A 20,078-nucleotide genomic window follows, 5' to 3' on the forward strand; every position below is an offset into this window, starting at 1 on the left:
GGGGGGTGGTTCCAATCCCCGATACTGTTTTTGTCAGATTCCCGTATCCCGCTTGCACTATGTACGTAAGCAATTCTCATTTTTTTGTCATTTCCCGGGTCCTGCAAGACCTCATTTCCCGTTTTCTTGACACAGTAATTTGACTTTCACGTATCACGCTTACAAAAAATCGGCAATCCCGCGTCACGCTTAAACCCCAATGAGACCCACTAAGTGTTCTAATTGTTTTATCCCAGCACTGTAAAACCAACTTTTACCTCACCTTCATCTGATATGTAATATTTCCATCAGTGTGTTATGTACTTATCAATCAGTACTGTCAGTTAAAACACAATTAACAGATGCCTCATAACATTGATGTTTGGTAACACATTTGTCAATACAGTAAAACTAAGTTGGCTTGAGATTGTACTCTCTCCACTCCTGCATGTATGCTGTTAAGAGTCAATGCCCAAATAAATGCTGATAGTATATTTCAGAGAATAAAACAGAATTTTATCTGTTTATTATTAATATTTAATGGGAGCATTTATCAAAACAAACAATGGTGCCTTGAACTTGAAATGAAATATATGAGCTTTTGCTCTGTTTTGAAGGCCTATATTCTAAGAATAAATGTTTTTAATGACTACTATTTACCAAAACCAGCCAATACCAATGGTACATCAAACATTTTACCATAACATTATATGTATAATAGCATGATGTTTAGGGCCGTGGTTATCCTATTTCTTCAAGTGAAAAATATTATGATGTGTTATATTTGATATTCTCGTGGGATTTTGTCTGATGCTTGGTCCGTTTCTGTGTGTGTTACACTGTATTGTTGTGTCGTTGTTCTCCTCTTATATTTAATACGTTTTCCTCAGTTTTAGTTTGTTACCCAGATTTTGTTTTTTGTCCATGGATTTATGAGTTTGAACAGCGGTATACTACTGTTTATTCAAAATCCAATTCATATAGAAAAGTCCACTAAAATATTTCAATATGGAATAAATATGTCTTGCTGTGTTTAAGACCCATTGGTGACCTTCAGCTGTTTTCTGCTCTTTTGGTAGGGTTGTTCTTTCTTTGACACATTTCTGATTTCCATTCTCAATTTTATTATTCCTACTTTTTCTTTATGATAGGATTATTTGATAAGTTTCAATTTGCCTTATTTTGCAGTCATGCTTCTCAGAATTTATAAGAAGAGAAACTCCAATCCAATTTTATTTAGTTTTAGACTTATCAGTCAAGTCAGGTGCAAAATAACTAAAATGTACTCTATGACATTGTTAAAAAATGTAATCATGTAAATGAATGCATGGTCAGTGACAAAAAGCAGTACTGATTTAACATTAAATAGGATTTAAAGAAAAAATAGTTACAGAACTTAAGGTGTTATATGTTTTAACAGTATTTTTAAAAGTTTAAAGAATAAGAATATTTTATTATTCCAATCAAAGGCCCTTGATGGGCAGCATAACATGTACACATAACACAATACATCATGATTTGTAACAGAAAATTAACCTGCTGAAAAAAAGAAAGAAATAGGGTCAATGCTTAGATCATAAGATGGCAACACCTTTGTTTTGGCATCTTGTAACTTACAGGTTATGCAGGTGTTAGTAAAATCCTGTTGTTTCAACCAATATCTGTTACTGTATGAATAAAAACATATTTCAAGTATCGCTAGGTTAACGAGAAGGCAATGCAATGACACATATTATATAACTGCTAGATTTTTTGGTGTGTTTGTGGTTAGGTTGCTGTCTTATTGATGTTTACCCAACATCTTTTTTTAATAATTCATATGTTAATTGGCCACATTATTGCATTGATGCAAATAACTTCTTGATATGTGTACCGGTATGTTTTTGTATGTGATTGGGTTGCTGTCTAAAATATAATTGATTAATAATAAATTAGGTAGATGAAATTTATCCACCAAGTTTTTTCATAATTCATATTTACATTGGAGAAGCAACAAATATTTTGGTTTAATTTGGCTTCCAATTTTGTGACATATATAAATACTTTGATGGGGTAATATTCTTTCCATATAATCATTAACCTACCTTAATGCTATGGTATGTAAGTAAGTGGTTGTCCAGATGTTCAGTCATAGGAAAGTTGTTGTTGTCTATTGTAATTTGATGATGAGTTAGTCTGGTGAACTTCAAAGAAGACAACAATAACATTAGGATTATAAGTCAGCTGGTTAATTGGTCATGAAATAATGTTTTACTTTTCTTAAAATGTTTTTTCCAGTCCATGTAATTAATTAGCAGAATTAATAGACTGAAGCCTCCCTCAAATTCACTATCAGTATTCTGGATAAATGAAAAATTTCCCCTGACACTGTATATTTTCTGATACAACAGTGTTTTCTCTAGAAGTGTGTTTAAAAGGGAAAGATTGTGGTCATGAATTTTGAAGGGTGGGGAATAAGAAAATTTCAAATTTCAAAGGATCTGGGTCTACATTTTGGCATGTGAATAAAATTAACGGTACCAATTTTCTTGCACCAGATGCGCATTTCGACAATACATGTCTCTTCAGTGATGCTCGTGGCCAAAATATTTGAAATCCAAAGCTTATATAAAAGATGAAGAGCTATAATCCAAAAGGTCCAAAAAGTATAGCCAAATCCGTGAAAGGAATCAGAGCTTTGCATGAGGGAGATACATTCCTTAATTTAAAATAATTTCTAATATTTTGTAGCAGCAAATTTTAATAACACAAAAAATCTGTATTTTCATGCAAGTACCGAAGTACTGGCTACTGGGCTGGTGATACCCTCGGGGACTAATAGTCCACCAGCAGAGGCATCGACCCAGTGGTAGTAATAAAATTAACGGTACTAATTTTCTTGCACCAGATGCGCATTTCGACAATACATGTCTCTTCAGTGATGCTCGTGGCCAAAAAATTTGAAATTCAAAGCTTTCACAGCCTTTCATAAGCCCTCTATGGAAATCGTTGTGTAATTTATATCAATATGCACTATTATTGGATGAATTCTATAGATGTGCCTGACCACTGGAATTTTTGTGCATTTTTTCGCTTAATATGTAACTCACCTAAAGCCTTTTCATTGACTTTCCTGTTGATATGATTTTTAAGTTAAGACATTAACTTGTAAATCAATTGAATTTCTCATTTCCCAATCTTTATGGAACTTATAGTTGTACACATCTCATAAGAATTTAGATTATTTACCAAATTAAATGCTTTGATACATTTTTGTGCAAAGAAGTTTTATTGTATAATTTTAAAGCCACTTTGATTAAATGCTGTAGCAATGTTATAGTTTAACTTCTTAAAACATGAAAACTTTGCATCATGGGATGCTTGTTTATGTGGAATTATGGGATAGGTCAATCCTTTTATGTTCCATTTATTGAATCCTGCTGATAATACATGATAGAAAAAGGATATGGGGTATTTGTTCTTGACGCAAAATCAGTACATGCACAGCAAAAACACACTAAAATTAAAGGAACAGGAATAAAAAGTAAAATCACAAAAATATGAATGACAATTCACATTAAAAACAAATGGAAAAGAACTGTCATATTCCTGACTTGGTACAGGCATTTTCAAATGTAGAAAATGGTGGATTAAACCTGGGTTTAAAGCGCTAAACCTCTCACTTTGATGACAGTCTCATAAAATTTCGTTATATTTACAATGATGTGTGAACTAAACAGACAAAATAAATAAAATAGTCTAAATATGGGTACTGCAGTTATCGAATAAATGATTTTCAATTAAACCATTTCATAAGGCTTACCATGAATTTTTCAAATTTCCTGATTTCAATATAATTGTTCCATACTACATGAACTATGTCAAGTGGTTAATTTTTGTAAAGTTTAAATTTTGCTATTTCTAGTGCAATTTTTTTCTGTTTTACATGTTTATTTCCACAGTTCTCTTTTCCCCTAAATAAACTATTTTACAGCAAATTTTGATAGAAGTAAATTATAAATGTTCTGGATAGCAACTTTTCATGGAGCTATGAAAATTAGTATTCAAATGATATGAATTTTTTTTAATAAAGCATGTGACCTCTTTTTACTTTAGGGAATAATAATAATAATAAATTCTTTATTTAAAGAGGGTAAGCACAGTTAGTCACAATAACTAATCATCCCTGAGGCCCTCATATACATGTATACAATACAAGTAAAAAAAAAAAAAAAAAAAAAAAAAAAAAAAATAATATGAGAAAAAAGCAAACATACAACATATAAACACACTTGTATAGACATACTAGCTCAATGAACATGTACCATGATTAAAAGATATAAAACAGTTACAGATTGCATGTAGTGACTATGACTCTGACTATATCTTTTAAAACAATTGTTTTTCCAAACTATTATTTGATTATATCTTTTAACACTTTCTTGATCTCAAATAAACCCTGTATAACCATATAGTAACCCTATCTTTGAAATGAACTCTGTCTTGTAAAATCAGGGTCCTCTAATGAAAATGAGTGCAGCATTCTAGTGAGAGGTTTAGCTAGCTATAAAACCAGGTTTAATCCACCATTTGAAACCTAAGAAAATGCATGTACCAAGTCTGGAATATGACAGTTGTTATCCATTCGTTTGATATGTTTGAGATTTTGATTTTGCCATTTGATGAGGGACTTTCTGATTTGAATTTACTTTGGTGTTTGGTATTTTTGTTATTTACTTGTTCTTAAATTTTATGTATAAATAAAAAGATAGAATATACAAATCATAGAGAGAAAAAGTTTTCAGTTCCCAATCTTTTTCTTGCTGAAAGATGATTAACTATTGGCAAAGTCTCCTGGGATTACATAATGCTAACAAATTACAAATTTTCATAAAACTTGAACGTAGAATTATTTTGAGATAGCGGTTAATTAGTCTGCTGCGATGCTGATGTCGTAACGAGCAGGCATAACATCAACCTGGATATTGTTCCAATGTGTCGTGCAGTCAGTAAAATCAGATGTGAATTTTTGAAAATTTTCCAAAAATTATTTTTTAGCTGCCTATATATACTACATCACACTTTTATTTGATAAAAGTGCAAATTTTTAAGATAGTTAAGATAGGATATTTCTCAATATTTTTATCATGATATAATTTAGGTATTAAAACTAGTTTGAAATGGTCCCTTGTTTTTCTTCTGACAAAGTCATGACTTTACTTTTAAATGTTGCACTTATGAACTATTTATTTGCTTCAGAGAGAATACCTTGTTTATTTTTACACCATAAATTGTTCATGTGTCGATATATTTTCTTGCAAATGGTCCATTTTATTAGCAGAAATCATACTATTTTCCTTCTCATTAAGTTTCTGCTATGGTTAATCTTGATTTGGCCATCAAATTTTTTTATAATACATATAGTTGTTGCTTCTAGTTCAACTATTTCCACATTTATTAATGATGAGCAAAATTTTCTCTGTATTAAAATTTTTGAAGATACAGAAAACAAAATTGGTTTTGGGAAATCCTAGGATAAGTTGACTAATCTGCATAAAGCAGCTTTATTCTTTGTATAACACATTACTTGTAAACAACTTCTTAAAAAGTTCTTTTAACAGCTAATTAGAACAGACTGATGGCAAAATATAGTAAATACTTCACCAGTAAATTCTGTACTCTTATATATACAGAGTGCATTTGTTTCTAACCCGAAATTTTGTCATCGATGACTATCGTTTAGTAAACGTTGAGCTGCTAGAAACAAATACATCGTTTAATAAACTTTATCGAACCCGCGTAGTCAGACAGAAATAGATTACACTCACGCACTGTAAACAAACAGGTAAAAGTCCGGGAAATAAATAACCAGGACTTTGCGAAAACAACACGTGCTCGTAATTATTTAAACGACAGATGCAGAAACAAATATATCGTTTACACGTCTCAACGATAAACGATCAACGACTACGCTACTATTTTGCGCGTACATCGTTTACGTGAACGATGTCAACGTTGACCAAAAAATGTAAGAAACAAATGGATTAAACGACTACGCGCGTAATCGTTTACATCGTTTAGGTTAGAAACAAATGCGCTCACAGTGTATACTATACTCTGTATGACAGACAAAATTTCAGACAAAAGTTCATTCGGTCAAACAGAATTTTTTTGATTTTTTAGTTGAAAATATAGAATATAGATAAAATTTCTCTTTTGGTCAGACGAAGTCTAAAAAAGTTTACCACAGACTCTTAATATTGAGCACTGAATTTTTCTAAAAATAGAAGAAAGAAAGAAGGTGAGGGAAAGGAGGGTAAACTGGTTTGTGTTATTACTGTGTGTCCTCTCCATAAGGTTTAAGTCACATTTTTCTTGGGAACTTCAAATCGAGGGTCCCAGATATCCAAATTGTGTATCATTCTGTTACTCTTTCATGCCAATAAGATAAGTTACACAAAAATTTACAAGAATGATAAAGTCTTGAGTCAGCTGGACTGAAGATAATGATAGTCATATTCATACTGTTGACTTATAGTTATACACCCTTGTATATATGCCCAAAATTGATTTTTCGTTCTTCAGATTTAGCTTGTATCAACCAAATGATATGAAACTTATACACAATGTCTATTACCACAAAACACAGATCAAGTTCGAAATTAGGTGTTGTCACTTTTATTCTTTATAACAGTTTTATCAATCCACATCACATATGTTTCTGCAATTGGTATAGACTAAAGACCAAAAGTATGAAGGCTAGAAATGTTCATAAATAGCATGACAACAAGGTAAAGATAGAACAATTCCCTAACTTAACTTGAAGTTTATCCTTACGTAGTTGCAACCTTTTTTTTGAAAGTAACAATTAAAAATTCATTTAGGTATGGAATAATACAGTTAAAATGTAAAGTGTGTTTTTTTATTTCTTTCAGGTGTTCTTCACCAGTTAAATGAAAGTAGGTCACAGCTAGAGGAACTGTGGGCAGCAAGGAAAATGAAACTAGACTTGTGTTTACAGTTGAGATTGTTTGAGAGAGATTCATTAGAGGTAAACAAAATGAAACTAGACTTGTGTTTACAGTTGAGATTGTTTGAGAGAGATTCATTAGAGGTAAACAAAATGAAACTAGACTTGTGTTTACAGTTGAGATTGTTTGAGAGAGATTCATTAGTCAGGTAAACAAAATGAAACTCGACTTGTGTTTACAGCTGAGATTGTTTGAGAGAGATTCATTAGAGGTAAACAAAATGAAACTAGACTTGTGTTTACAGTTGAGATTGTTTGAGAGAGATTCATTAGAGGTAAACAAAATGAAACTAGACTTGTGTTTACAGTTGAGATTGTTTGAGAGAGATTCATTAGTCAGGTAAACAAAATGAAACTAGACTTGTGTTTACAGCTGAGATTGTTTGAGAGAGATTCACTAGAGGTAATAAATTGTAAAACAAATAAAAATATTCTGATTGTATAAACCTCTTTAGCCTTTTGGATGCAGTTACTTGTACAGTAAAGTAATTTATATATATTACATTTGTATAGAGATTATAGGACATTTATATCTATACACATTAGTATAAAAAAATAGACCCCTTCTCTAACCTACTTATCATGCTTAAGTGGTTTTAACATGTTTTTTTTGGTTAAGGTCTTGACTTTGGGATGGTTTTGTTGTGTGCCCAGACCTATATTTTGCCTTGAATTGACCAATCGTTGGTTTCTTAATGTCCAACTTATAAATTTAAACAATGACTCACTTTTCTTAATCTTCAATATTTGATTGATGGGTTGGTGTTTATTGCTACTTTCAACACTGTTGTGCTATTTTGTGGAGGTCCCTTTTTATTAGCTCACCTGGCCTGAAGGGCCAAGTGAGCTTTTCCCATCACTTGGCGTCCGTCGTCGTCCGTCGTCTGTCGTCCGTCGTCCGTCGTCGTTAACTTTTACAAAAATCTTCTCTGAAACTACTGGGCCAAATTAAACCAAACTTGGCCACAATCATCATTGGGGTATCTAGTTTAAAAAAATTTGTGGCGTGACCTGGCCAACCAACCAAGATGGCCGCAATGGCTAAAAATAGAACATAGGGGTAAAATGCAGTTTTTGGCTTATAACTCAAAAACCAAAGCATTTAGAGCAAATCTGACATAGGTAAAATTGTTTATCAGGTCAAGATCTATCTGCCCTCAAATTTTCAGATGAATCCGACAACCCGTTATTGGGTTGCTGCCCCTGAAATGGTAATTTTAGGTAATTTTTGCTGTTTTTGGCTATTATCTTGAATATTATTATAGATAGAGATAAACTGTAAACAGCAATAATGTTCAGCAAAGTAAGATTTACAAATAAATCAACATGACCAAAATGATCAGTTGACCCCTTTAGGAGTTATTGACCTTTATAGTCAATTTTTAACCATTTTTCCTAAATCTTAGTAATCTTTTACAAAAATCTTCTCCTCTGAAACTACTGGGCCAAATTAATCCAAACTTGGCCACAATCATCTTTGGGATATCTAGTTTAAAAAATGTGTGGCATGACCCGGTCAACCAACCAAGATGGCCGCCATGGCTAAAAATAGAACATAGGGGTCAAATGCAGTTTTTGGCTTATAACTCAAAAACCAAAGCATTTAGAGCAAATCTGACATGGGGGTTAAATTGTTTATCAGGTCAAGATCTATCTGTCCTCAAATTTTCAGATGAATCCGACAACCCGTTATTGGGTTGCTGCCCCTGAAATGGTAATTTTAGCTAATTTTTGCTGTTTTTGGCTATTATCTTGAATATTATTATAGATAGAGATAAACTGTAAACATCAATAATGTTCAGCAAAGTAAGATTTACAAATAAGTCAAGATGACCTAAATGGTCAGTTGACCCCTTTAGGAGTTATTGACCTTTATAGTCAATTGTTAACCATTTTTCCTAAATCTTAGTAATCTTTTACTAAAATCTCCTCCTCTGAAACTACTGGGCCAAATTAATCCAAACTTGGCCACAATCATCTTTGGGATATCTAGTTTAAAAAATGTGTGGCGTGACCCGGTCAACCAACCAAGATGGCCGCCATGGCTAAAAATAGAACATAGGGGTAAAATGCAGTTTTTGGCTTATAACTCAAAAACCAAAGCATTTAGAGCAAATCTGACGCAGTATAAGTGTTTATCAGGTCAACATCTATCTGTCCTGAAATTTTCAGATGAATCGGACAACCTGTTGTTGGGTTGCTGCCCCTGAATTGGTAATTTTAAGGAAATTTTGCTGTTTTTGGTTATTAGCTTGAATATTATTATAGATAGAGATAAACTGTAAACAGCAATAATGTTCAGCAAAGTAAGATTTACAAATAAGTCAGCATGACCAAAATGGTCAGTTGACCCCTGAAGGAGTTATTGCCCTTTATAGTCAATTTTTAACCTCTTTTTCGTAAATCTTAGTAATCTTTTACAAAAATCTTCTTCTCTGAAACTACTGGGCCAAATTAAACTAAACTTGGCCACAGTCATCATTGGGGTAACTTGTTTAAAAAATGTGTGACGTGACCTGGCCAATCAACCAAAATGGCTGCCACGGCTAATAATAGAACATAGGGGTAAAATGCAGTTTTTGGCTTATAACTCAAAAACCGAAGCATTAAGAGAAAATCTGACAGGGTTTGATTGTTTATCAGGTCAAGATCTATCTGCCCTGATGTTTTCACATGGATCGGATAACCCGTTGTTAGGTTACTGTCCTGAATTGGTAATTTGAAGGAAATTTTGCCGTTTTTTGTTATTGTCTTGAATATTATTATAGATAGAGATAAACTGTATACAGCAATAATGTTCAGCAAAATAAGATCTACAAATAAGTTTACATGACCAAAATAGTCAATTGACCCCTTAAGGAGTTATTGCCCTTTATAGTTAATTTTTAACATTTTTCATTAATTTTTGTTAATTTTTAGAAAATATTTTCCACTGTAATTATTGGGCCAAGTTCATTATAGATAGAGATAATTGTAGCAACAAGAATGTTCAGTAAAGTAAGATCTACAAACACATCACTATCACCAAAACACAATTATGTCATGAATTTATCCGTGTCCATTGTTTAATATGCACAAGACCAAGGTGAGCGACACAGGCTCTTTAGAGCCTCTAGTTTATGGAGGAAGTCGAAGTGCCACTGACCTTCAATACTAGTCAATTATTTATAGATTGCAGTCACTTGCTCCATCCACATGAAGGATTCAAACTCAGACTAGCAATACAGAAATTCTTAGACTGCTCAGCCACTGAGGCCCCTTAATCTTCTATCCACATACACAAAGCTGTATATTTTATATAACATCTATGGGATAATAATCTGCTATCTTTATATGAAAAAAAAAGATGTAGGTTCCAAGTACTTTAACAAAATGAAAATAAAAGTGCAAGAAGAGAGAGAAAACTTTACATCTTAAGGTCAAGTGCATGAAAGTAATAACTTGTGACATCTCCTTTAAACATAAAAAAAAAAAAAAAAAAAAAAAAAAAAAACATTCATGAAGTATAGAAGAAGCTTTGTTTTACTGGCAAAACAGTTGTTTATACTGAAAAAGATATAAAACAAAATTATATTTAGTGGTAAAGTAGTGTTAACTGTGACAAGTACTGTATTTTTGTATAACTTGTATTATTATAATAATCTAGAGACTTAATTATTGTGTTCAAATTGCCAAAAAATCTTAAAACTACACTTCTAAATCGAGAGTTACAAGAAAGCACCTAACCAACTAAAGTTCTTTTTTTTTTTTAGAGAGAAACAAATCTTATAAACGTCATGCAAAAAAAAAACCATAATAAAAAGTGCAAAGCAAAGAAAAAAAGACAACACTTCTTTTGTTAAGAAAACAATTATGTGTATTATACGAGAAGATATGAAAAGTCAAGTTCTATTTATTGTGCATTTTACTTAGAAATGTTGAGACAACAACTTTCAAACTTTTCTCAAGGTGTCTTCATAACTGGAACAATTGATAGAAATTAGTTTTAATTTTGAAAAAGTGCTAATGATTTGATTTTAATATTAGGTCTTGTCTCATCTAGATCTATAGTCAAAACAGGAATTGCTGCAGAAAAAAATGGATTGAGTTATGCAATTGTGATTTAAATTCTTAGGTTAATCATTGTGAGATCTATAGGCGAAAGATTTCCAGTTGTGAAATTCTACTAATAATTTAAGTTATTTATTCGTTAATTTTAGGTGTCATCACAGTTAGAGCTTTGGGCAGAAGAACTTCAACACCAGGAACTTGGTAATGAAGGCAGTAAAGCAGAACAACTCTTACAGGCTCATAATGAAAGTGTTCTCTTGATGCAGAATTGTACATTTGAAGTTTTACAGAGAGGACAAGACTTAATTCAGGTATGTATAAAACTTTCAGGTAAAAACTGTATACATATATGTAGTCCAATAGATTTATTATTATTTTGAATTATTAATTTTTGTTGAATTTTGGGGATTGTTTGAACCACGAAATAAAGTGTTCAACTAATTATACCCCCGCTTTAAAAAAGGGGGGTATACTGTTTTACCTCTGTCTGTCCATCCATCCTTCCATCAGTCCGTCCGTCCCATGAATATTTTTCATCGCATTTTTTTCAGGAACTACAATACAAGGATTTCTGAAATTTGGTTTCAGGGTTTATATAAGTCAGCTATACCGTGTGATGTGTTTTCAGATCCATCACTGGACAACTTCCTGTTTACCGAACACTTGTATGAATTTGCACATGATAGCCAATTTGAAAATTTTCATCACATTTTCTCAGAAACAACAATACAAGGATTTCTGAAATTTGGTTTCAAGGTTAATATAAGTCAGCTATACCGTGTGATGTGTTTTTAGATTCATAACTCAACAACTACTTGTTTACCGAACACTTGCATATTTTCACACTATTAATATTATCCACTTGCGGCGCGGGTATCATTTGTGAGCAGCAGCTCGCAGTTTCACTAATTACAATTCAAATGCATAACTTGTTTAAACCATAAAATGAATTTTCTATGAAAAACAGATTTTTGAACAATCCACAAAAATCATATGTAAAAAAAAATACAAGAATACAAAATTATGGAATTGCAGACATATGTGATACAGATAATATTGAGCTTCTAAAAAAGTAAAAGCATAATACATATAATCCTTAGTCACAAAAATTAAAACTTTTATGACATTTTGAGAGTTAAACTTGTGTTTGTCAGAAAACTTTCTGAAATTTGTAGACCCCTCTTAAAATAAATATATTCTGCTGTATGTATGAACATTTTTATCTGATATTTGTTTGGTTGGTTGCTTGATTGAATTTAACTTGCCATATGTCCTAGAAGAATCCAAAAAATAACTACCAAAACATTTATCACATTTGAAAATTAGAGTATTCTTTGCAAATGGTGGACATATTTTACAATTTTAATTTCATAGGAGATCTAAATTTGAAAACTTACAGATTATAGATCAGAATAAACAGAAAAGCAGTATATATGCTAGTGAAAGAATACTGTTTGATCATTTGGTTGGTGTATTGGAATATTAAATATTTTCACTCATCCATTCCTAAAAGGTTTTAAATCTTTTGATTTAGAATTAAAAAATAAGACACACACAAGCAAGGATACTTTATTTGTTGTTTGAGTAGATATTGTTGACAATTTATAGTAAAATTATATTTATATACTTTGACCTAGATGTCTTTTCCACAACTTAATCTTACAAAGGTCAATGTCTACAGGATTTTTATAGATTTTTAAGTCAAGTTTTAGTCAAGGGTACTATTTTATTATATTATTAGCAATTTATTTTATAAGAATTGTCTAACTAATACATCAGATTGAGGTTTGATATTTTTCCAGGTTTTTGAGAATTCTGGGATACAGTTAATGGCTGATTCTCAATGTGAGGCTCAGTCACGTATCCAAGCGTTGTTAGAATATTTACATGAGAGAGAAATGGACCTGGAAGCCATTGCTGAATCAAAGAGGGAAAGATTGGAACAACTTGTACAGCTCAGGAACTTTGAAGTAGAAGCCAGACAGGTATAAATAAGATATTTATATGTCAAAGGCTCATTTGTCACAACTGGCTTATTGCTCTGAAAAAGGTGGCATGCTCATGTAGACTATTCTGTATAAAGTGGCCTGACTGGGTCAAAGAATTAAATTTAAATTTGATTTTACTTGCCTATCTGCCATGCACTTAGAAATTAGAAAAATATTTAAAAGTCTAGTCAGCTTGGATACAATTTGACAGTTTAGATTTTGAAACTAACTACTGTGGATTCATTTATTTTTGTGGGTACCAATTATCGTGGTTTGAACAAATCCCCTGTACCCACAAAATACACGAAAATTGGTATCCAACAAAAAATTTATGAATTCACAATATCCTGTTTCCCTGTGAGCTGCTGCTAGCATTCAAAAGATTGACTGAGAGCATCAATTAATAATAAGGACAGGTGGTTGAACTGCCATGTAAACTTAAATCACTAAAAACCATAGTCTCTTCCTGAAAACAATAATTCATATGTACCCTTTACTTTTGTTGGTCTTATATTTTTACCTGGGACTTTATAATTTTGTAGCATTACTATCTACAGACTACAATGAAAGGTAGATAAAGCTTTGAATTCCTATTTTGTGTCCCTGATCAGTTCAAGGAGCATCTTTTGACTGTACCAAAGCCTACATGTTTCATATATATTCTCTTCTCATGGAATACACATTGGAAATATGAACAAATAATGGCTAAGTATAGTTATAAAAAGTAGCAATGTAATAGTACAATGAGTTGTTTAATGAGTATTTATTGCTAAGGTGTGTGAATACTGTAGATGATTATGATGTAATAAATTTGAAATTCAATGTTAATGAGTTGTTTTACTGTCTGTATTTTAGGTTATATACTGGATAGACCATGGAAAGTCAATGTTAATCAGTTGTTTTACCTGTCCAAATTCATTAATGGAGGCTGAATCTCTAAAGAAAGAACATGAACAATTCATGCATGCTATTGAGGTATGTATTACATACAGATTATATTTTGTAAAAGTGGTATACCTTAACAGTTAAAACTGTCATCCTGCTGGCACCTAGGAACAAGGGAAGGCAAAGGTTGCAAAATTCACAAGTTGAGGAAGCTAAAGACGAGGCAAAGGACAGAGCACCTACAATGAAAGCTGACATCTTATATAAAACTAAGGAGAAGTGGTTTGATTGCAAATGAGACAACTTTCCCACTAAGACCCCGTTTAGACTGGCAACAAAATTGGATTGATCTTTATTTGAATTGATCTTAAAAAGACTAGTTCGCGTTTACATTGCACAAGCAAGATCGATCGAGATAGATATTATTTAATCCAGTGCATTTACACTACAACATAAAAAGAACCGGTCTGACCTTTATTTTCCTATCTAAATATAACAAACACCTGAAAAAAGATGGATCTAAGCGTTTACACCAAAAAAAAAAAGATCGATTCAAATAAGATCGATCATTTTAAAACCACCTCTAGAGGTAGACTTTTTAAGTCCGATTGAAGATTGATCTTAGTAAAGATCAATCTTAAGTTCAAATCAAGTGGATGTAAGCAATTATAGGCAATTATACACTGGTCAACAATGGCAAACCACAATTGTTTTCTTGTACATGTATAACAAACTTTGGATTCATTAAGTATGTCTGAGCCAGTGACAACTCTACAACAGATTTATCCATCGGATCACCAGCAGTGATGGTGATAGATGGCTGTGTACATTATTTATATACAACTCGTCTTAACATCAACCCAACAATGTTAGATCTGTAAATTTGCTTTCGCAAATTTTTTGTTCTTTCCTCGCTGGGATTGACAAAAAATTTGCGAAAGCAAATTTACAGATCTAACATTGTTGGGTTGATATATATATACGTGCTAAGGTTTATTGTGGTTTTGCTGAGGTCTGCATATATTCCTATAGAAATTTGCCATTCATGAATCCATGTATATCCAACAAATAATAATGAATTTACCTTATAATCATGTTTTATCAATTATCATAAAATAGCAATTTGTTCTATGTACATAGGATGACATATGGTTTCTGAGCTTGATATATAATCACACATGATGTCGAAATAATAATTGATGTTCTGATTGCCAAAAATGAACAATTAAATGTAAATTACTGTTGAAGACAATGATAAACATGTTAATAATATGCTAATTTGTAAACACAGGTAAACTGCATGTGTAGCACAATCAATGACAATAACAATCATGCTGTATGAAACATCTGAAATGATATTGATATCAGTCACAGTGATATAACTTTATCAAACCCCTAAAACTCTACGAGGTCACATCACAGATATCAGTCACAGTGATATCAGCTTTATCAAACCCCTAAAACTCTATGAAGTCACATCATTGATATCAGTCACAGTGATATAACTTTATCAAACCCCTAAAACTCTATGAAGTCACATCATTGATATCAGTCACAGTGATATAACTTTATCAAACCCCTAAAAACTCTATGAGGTCACATCATTGATATCAGTCACAGTGATATAACCTTTATCAAACCCCTAAAACTCTATGAAGTCACATCACAGATATCAGTCACAGTGATATAACTTTATCAAACCCCTAAAACTCTACGAGGTCACATCATAGATATTAGTCACAGTGATATAAGCTTTATCAAACCCCTAAAACTCTATGAGGTCACATCATTGATATCAGTCACAGTGATATAACCTTTATCAAACCCCTAAAACTCTATGAAGTCACATCACAGATATCAGTCACAGTGATATAACTTTATCAAACCCCTAAAACTCTACGAGGTCACATCATAGATATTAGTCACAGTGATATAAGCTTTATCAAACCCCTAAAACTCTATGAAGTCACATCACAGATATCAGTCACAGTGATATAAGCTTTATCAAACCCCTAAAACTCTATGAAGTCACATCACAGATATCAGTCACAGTGATATAAGCTTTATCAAACCCCTAAAACTCTATGAAGTCACATCATAGATATCAGTCACAGTGATATAAGCTTTATCAAACCCCTAAAACTCTATGAAGTCACATCATAGATATCAGTCACAGTGATATAAGCTTTATCAAACCCCTAAAACTCTATGAAGTCACATCATAGATATCAGTCTCACCTTTAAAGACTTTATCAAAATTAGTATAGGAAGATGATATACTGAAAAATCCATATCATAAACACTTTATTATATATTCATTGATATTTAAAGTAGATGTTTTTGATGATCAGTATTACATCAAATCTCATCGGTAAAACCATCTTCTTGAAGTATATAATAAAGTGTATATGATATGGCTTTTTGCAATATCACACATCATATCAACCCTCAACCAGCTATTAAGATTATATTGGTGTTGCTTGTGGAAAGCTATATGATTTTCTCTATGTGAGTATGTATTAAGTGCATTCTTAACTAATATTGTTATATAATTTAATTTTTGATGTAGCACGTCTTCTCATTGGCTGACGTTAAATTATAAGAAATGACTGTAATATTTTTCTGTCTATTCGAAATAACATAAAAAATGTGGTGCACACTGTTAAATAACCCGCTACGTGTTATTCAGTGTGCACCATATTTGTTATGTTATTTCTTCATAGACAGAAAAAATATTACAGTCGTTCCTTAAGTATTATATAAATTTAAGGCACTTTTGTTTAAATTACACTAAAAAAGATGCATTCAGTTCCTCAATATTTAAGAAATAATTCATGGGGGCTTGAATATATCGTGACTTTACCACGGGTTGGCCCTTTATGACAAATATTTTACTCGGCATAAAGGGACAACCTGTGGTAAAATCTAGATATATTCAAGCCCCAATGAATTATTTCGATTCTAATAGGACAAATACGGTAATTCTTTTGGATCGAAGCGCTCTAGGTGGAGACTGATATTTGCTGTTCCCATAAATAAACGCACTATTCAGTGGCGTAAAACTATGAAACAAGCTGAATTAGTGTCATGCTTAAACTATTTACAATAATGTATTTAGATAGTTTTGGATGAATTTAATGATAATTTACTTATATTTGCTTATATCACATTTTAGCATCGTTTGTTTATGTTTTCTTGTTGTGATGATTTTCCCGTAAAATGCTTATATTCTGACATCGTTGTTCTATGACGTCAGGTAGCTCATTCATTAAAATACATATGACGTGGGAGTACAATAGGAACAGCCCTAACAATATATTCATATTTTACCACGGGTGTGTACTCAAAGCGTTTGAAGGACGTCATGTTAGAATAAAAACTGTATGTGAAATGACAGTTTGATTTTCATCTTTCAGAAAACCAATATTAGCATGGCCCAGGTGACACAGAGAGCTGAGAATATGATACAAGCTCACCATTTTAATTCTGATCTGATCCGAGCCATTGCAGAAAATGTCACATTTGCCTGGCAACAACTGATGTATCACACAGAAGAGAGACATAAACTTGTAATGGCGTCCATGAACTGGTACAAAACTGCTGAACAGGTTTGTCAAAACATAACAAGTTTGACTTGTGACTCGATCAAGAAAGTTCTCCTTACATCAATGTTCAGTTAGTTTTTGTTGGATAAAGTTTTCGTATTCACTAAAATGTCAAACTTTTGGCCATGGAATTCCAGAGTTACAGGGCTTAAAATTAATTTTCCACAAACTTTACATTATTGTTTTGCTTGATCAAAGAAAGCTTCTTTTATTTGTGTTTTTTTTCTTCATTTTATGTTGTTTTTTTCGATCCAGAATTACTGGAATTTTGTAAGATTTACAAAATGACCTGCATGTTGTATCAAACTTTGAGTTTGTTTGGATTGATTTACAGGAAAACAACGTAATTGTTGGAATTGATGATAATAGCAAACTGTTTAATTTTTTTTTTAAATTTCAGAGTTATGGCACTTTGGTCATCAGATAGATAAAAAGCATTTTTAAAATGTCATGCACTATGTCTAGTATGTCATCATCTGTGTCCCATGGACACATTTTCCATTTATTTACAGAGGACATTTATTTGCTTCTGATCGATAACCTTCTAATATCCCATTTTGTGTTTGCAAAATTTTTAACATACACAATAAGGGCCTATTATGTGTTCTTGACTCAGCTGTTTATTAAAATTGTTGATCACATGTGCAATAATTTAAATATGCACAGTAAGGAACTATCATGTGCTCTTGACTAAACTGTTTATTAGAATTGTTGATCACACTTGCACTATATTTTCCAGGTCTGGTCTGTATTGGAAAGTTTAGATGCTGATTATAAACGAGATGAAGACTGGTGTAGCACAGAGAGGGCCAATACAGGGGATAAAGCTAATTATTTATTACAATTAATTAATAAACACAATGAACAGAAAGAGGCCTTTTTGAAGGTAAGGGGTATACCTATGGAATCTTATAACTTATAACATTATTTACTGCGAAGTGGATTACTTTTGCAAATTGTTCTTTTTTGCTGATTTTTACCACATTGCTAAAAATATATTCCTTGTTGATGATGCTGCAACTGTGCATTGAAAAACTCCAATACCAACTAATTACAGATTATAGGATTTTATGTCAATTCAAGTTACAGATGCTGAAAATTCATAAATTATTGTGAGGTTTTTATAAATGCAAAAAAATGCGACATGGTGATTATTGCTGTTATAAAAACTTGCATTCTGATGTCTGATACATATATATCTGTATGCAGATTTTCCTGAAATTGCAATAATTAGTCTCGCTTTTTTCTTCATTGTTAAAAAATCAAATAAAGATGCCTGCAATAGTTTCTGAATTTATAGAACTGTTATAATTTGCTCATAATCTCAAATGAAAAATACAGAAACAAAACATTTAGACGATCAGGGCAGATCTAGAAACTGTGGATTCATTTATTTTGTGGACACCAATTTGTGTGGATTGCAGGGAACCTTGCATATTGGTGGACAATTACTTTCATGGTTTTGCTGAAGTCTTTATACAAGCCTTTAGAAAATTTGTCATTGTTAAACATTTAATTTTGTAGTTCACTTATACCCTCGAAATCAATGAAAATTGGTATCCAACAAATTATAATGAATCCACAGTTTGGTATATAATATATGCAATAATTAAAGACCTGCAATCAACACCAAATTCCAAAACATAGGACTTTATATTAAGAATTAAGAACAACAAGGAAATATTTCTGACTTGGGAAAAGGAGAGGAACATTCAAAAATTGATTAAAACAAATTAGACTTGTATTTTAGGCCTGTACCCTTGCCAGAAGAACTGCTGAAAGTTTCCTGAAGTATGTAAACAGAAATTTACACACATTTGGTTCACAGATAAAATTTAGAAGTCCAGAAAAACATGTAAAAGGTAAGAATATTTCTATTGTTAACCTACAGGAGAAGAAAAAGAAAAAAAATCATTTAGGGAAAAGAACAGATTTTCTGAAAAAAAGGTAAGGTAAGGAAATGTGGATATATTGCAGGAAAAGATGCAAAGATTTTTTTTTCTTCAGAATTTGTCCATCACAATTTTTTTCCATCACAATTGTCCTCTTCAATTTGATGATTATGTGACTATTTTAAGACAAAAATAGCAAGTAATAACTGTAAATTCAAAAAGAATTACTAAAAATATTGTGGTTATCTCCCTTAGATCAGCTATACCTCTTTGCATATCAGAAAAGAATTGGAAATTCTAATAAAGTTAAATGGAAAAAATTTGTGTTTCAATTAAGATTCAGATGATGCACACTAGTGATAAAAAAAAACAACTGAAAAGGAATAAATGTACAAAAAATGCCTAAAATCTATGAGATTTTAACAATGTGCAATTTTGCATTTGTTTTGCTTTTATCCACACAACATTCGACTGTTTTTCCTTTGTCAACACAACATTCAACTGTTTTTCCTTTATCCACACAACATTCGACCCATAAAGGTCCAATGTTATCAATGTCCAGTGCATTTGGAATTCCTATTCCCTGATCTTTCATCACTCTGCAGTCAAGTAATTCCCCATTGCCAGACAGTACATGGAAAGCATTAGTGTTGTTATCAGCCACTATCAT

At 31.9% G+C, this 20,078-nt stretch overlaps 1 protein-coding gene across 4 annotated transcripts in view; it reads left to right on the forward strand.

The window, feature by feature from the left end:
- Positions 1-20,078, forward strand: part of LOC139503701 (triple functional domain protein-like) — a 267,815-nt gene that overhangs the window by 55,961 nt on the left and 191,776 nt on the right. For all 4 annotated transcript variants that reach the window (XM_071293546.1, XM_071293549.1, XM_071293547.1 and 1 more), the window contains 7 exons: positions 6,894-7,009; positions 11,188-11,349; positions 12,841-13,023; positions 13,882-14,001; positions 17,328-17,519; positions 18,256-18,402; positions 19,267-19,378. In XM_071293546.1, the coding sequence (XP_071149647.1) occupies positions 6,894-7,009; positions 11,188-11,349; positions 12,841-13,023; positions 13,882-14,001; positions 17,328-17,519; positions 18,256-18,402; positions 19,267-19,378 (1,032 nt within the window). The remainder of the gene's footprint in view (positions 1-6,893; positions 7,010-11,187; positions 11,350-12,840; positions 13,024-13,881; positions 14,002-17,327; positions 17,520-18,255; positions 18,403-19,266; positions 19,379-20,078) is intronic.

The sequence above is a fragment of the Mytilus edulis genome, chromosome 14 (genome assembly GCF_963676685.1).
Source record: "Mytilus edulis chromosome 14, xbMytEdul2.2, whole genome shotgun sequence".
Taxonomy (NCBI): domain Eukaryota; kingdom Metazoa; phylum Mollusca; class Bivalvia; order Mytilida; family Mytilidae; genus Mytilus; species Mytilus edulis.